The 2,984-nt window shown below is 50.3% G+C and overlaps 1 protein-coding gene across 1 annotated transcript; it reads left to right on the plus strand.

The window, feature by feature from the left end:
* NGA_0428500 (amino acid-polyamine-organocation family) lies at positions 1–1,198 on the plus strand (the record flags this gene model as incomplete). Its single annotated transcript, XM_005853785.1, has 2 exons — positions 1–843; positions 1,021–1,198. Coding segments are annotated over 2 exons (921 nt in total), but the record flags the coding sequence as incomplete, so codon positions are not given.
* Positions 1,199–2,984: the final 1,786 nt, after the last annotated feature.

A 2,984-nucleotide genomic window follows, 5' to 3' on the forward strand; every position in this document is an offset into this window, starting at 1 on the left:
TGGCTGGAAATTTGGGTCAGTTTGGATGCCTTCCTCGTCTTGTCCGGTTCCCTATTGACGGCCTACGTGGGCGTGTGTGGGTTGATCGAACGCATGGCCTCAGACCGCTGCTTGCCCCAATTCCTCCTCAGGCGGAACCCGTGGCGTCGGACCACTCATAACATCATCCTGGGCTACCTCGTCTTCTCCGCGGTCCTGGTGCTCATTTTGGAGGGGAATGTCACGGATCTTAGCGGGGTCTACTCGCTCGCATTCCTGTCGGTCTTGCTACTTTTCACCGTGGGCACCATGCTCCTGAAATTCAAACGGCCGTCCCTTCCCCGCGACGTGACCGTGTCCTGGATGAGCGTCGTCGTCGCCTTTACCATGATCCTTGTCGGGCTCTTGGGAAATTTGATGGGTAATCCTCAAGTCTTGTTGGTTTTCCTTGCCTACGTGGCGGCCGCAGGGACCTTGGTGCTGCTCATGTTCCAGTGGACGAATCTCTTGAGATTCACTGTCTTAGTCCTGAGAGGCATCTGCCCGGGAATCGATACTGGAGTCTTGCAGAAAGAATTGGCCCTGACCCAGTCCATTCCCGCCATATTTTTTTGCAAGGCAGATGACGTTTATGTTTTGAATAAGGCTCTGTTGTACGTGACAGCGAACGAGCAATCGCGGCATTTGATGGTCATCCATGTGCACGACAAGGACCAGTTTCCCCCGCCGCTCCTGTCCACGCATGTCGAAAACTTCGACACCATGTACCCAAAGATCAAATGCACATTGTTAACGATCGAAGGCCACTTTGGACCCCCATTGATCGAATTCCTGCATCGGGAGTTGAAAGTCCCAATAAACATGGTGAGTTGTGGGAAAGGAAGTGTGAAAGGCCAATGGCTGAGACAAAAGATAAGTGACGAGGGGCTGAAGGTTTTCAAATGCACATTCCGGCTTGTTATCGCGTTCTCATGTCTACATCGGAATATGTACTCCCCCTCATTTGGTAAGTTCTTATTTCTCTTTCATGTACGCTTACAGATGTTTATTGCCGCGCCCGATGAAACGTTTAAATACAAGTTGGACAAGCTGGGAGGGGTGCGTGTCATCACACACTAGGAATTAGGCATGAATTGGATGGCGATTGAGGAGAACGAGGCGATCGCACTGTGACACTTAGGAGGCCTGCTGTAAATACGGGGATTAGGGGACATGCTGCGAAGATCAGCGTCTCGAGAGTTCCCCAATTTGAATAAGCAAGTAATTAAGATAACGTTTCTGGGGCGTTTGATTGCAGTACAGCTCCAATATATATTGAAAGGTTCATTTAGAATATGTTATTGCATGTGCCCGATGTACGGTTGTGATCGATTTACACCGTACGCCGAGTAAATGCTTTTTCTCTCGCTGTCCGGCGGCGAAACTCTTGCGGTCGAATTCGATCACAAGTGGTACAGCTTATCCTCTATGTGTCTCCCATATCACAGCTTTATGATGCAGGTCATAATACGGGCTTCGCTGGCCGTTGCTAATATTGTCGCAGCCGTGTACCTCCTGGCTTGTGAAACATACATGAAGCAGTGATGGTTCATGCAATGCACAACGCTACGCACCAGATCCCTATCTCAAATTATTGCGATCTCTTTTCTTGCATTATGTGCAGTTTCAGTGCAAATTATCGGGGCAAAGAGCAAAGGTTAAACGGTCTTGACGTGCGGCGAAGAGCGACGTCAGTGTCTGCCTTTCCGATGTAGGTTTTCCCTCCTCTTTTTCTTTTGAGAGCAAGGAAATGTGGTTGTCGACGCCTTTGGTTCAGTGCCTCTGCATTTGTGCCCTTACCGAAGGTTTGAAGGTAATCATTCGAACCTTAATCCCACAAACACATTTATTTGCTCATTGGAATTCAGGGCACGCAATCTATCGCTCAAGAATCGAGCAACGCTTCAACCTTTTGGGGGCAAAGGACGCCCGTGCATGGTAAAACTCCGTTCAGGCGCTTATCACACCGAAAAGGGTTCCATCCAAGCTCTCTTGCAAGAAGTGGACGCTCTCGTGCCATATTTAGCGGTCCGACCGTCCTCCATCCATGGAGCCGGGGACGGTCTGTGGACATCCGTAGACCTCCCCGCGCAAAAACCACTTGTCTTGTACTACGGCGATTTACGACGCGAGAAGGCACAGGGTCGGTATTGTATTCAGGTTGGCCCCAAACTGACGCTTGATGCCGAGGCTGTACATTCCTTTGTATGTGACAACGCCGACGCGACAGTTGATGTAGAAAACGGACACTTGCGTTATGGAAGCATTCTGAATTTAGGTCGGTACGTGAATGACGCGAAGGGACAACCGGACATGCAGAACAATTTAAGATACGGCCGACTTTTGAGGTTCGATGAATTCGATGAGGACGTTGCCGGGGCACCAAAAAAGAGGGAAAGCAGGCCTCCCTGTGTGGTCATGTATAGCACGCGGAAGATCCGAGCCGGGGAGGAGTTGCTCGCGTCGTATGGGACTGTTTACTGGGCGCGCTGGGGAAGCTTGCTTGCGGAACCTTCGAATGTCAGCCCTGACATCTGCAACTTGTCGGAAAAGAAGAAAGTATGCGTATGAAGGCGTAATTGTGTGCGATGATTTGAAACAGTTAGGCCTTCGCAAGTGAAAGGCCCCTGGGCTGATCTTGTCTCCGAGCAAAGTTTGCTTTATTACTTTCATTGTGCATTAATACTCAGTTGCGTGTGGCATTTCACACGCCTAAATCAGTCACAAATGGGGGACGCGGGTGCTTTTAGTGTAGGAACCTGGTAAATGTGCGTCACCTCATCAGAAGTCACTGTCCGTGTCATCCTCCTCCTCATCCTCACTCTCATACCCAGAGTCATCGTCACTTTCATCCTCGCCTTCCTCCTCTTTCCCTATTTTTTCCTCTTCTTCCTCTTCCTCCTCCTCCTCCTCCACCAACTCCTCCACCAAATCCTCCTCCCCCTCCTCCCCCTCCTCCTCCCTCT

The sequence above is a fragment of the Nannochloropsis gaditana genome (genome assembly GCF_000240725.1).
Source record: "Nannochloropsis gaditana CCMP526 unplaced genomic scaffold scaffold742, whole genome shotgun sequence".
NCBI classification, from domain to species: Eukaryota; class Eustigmatophyceae; order Eustigmatales; family Monodopsidaceae; genus Microchloropsis; species Microchloropsis gaditana.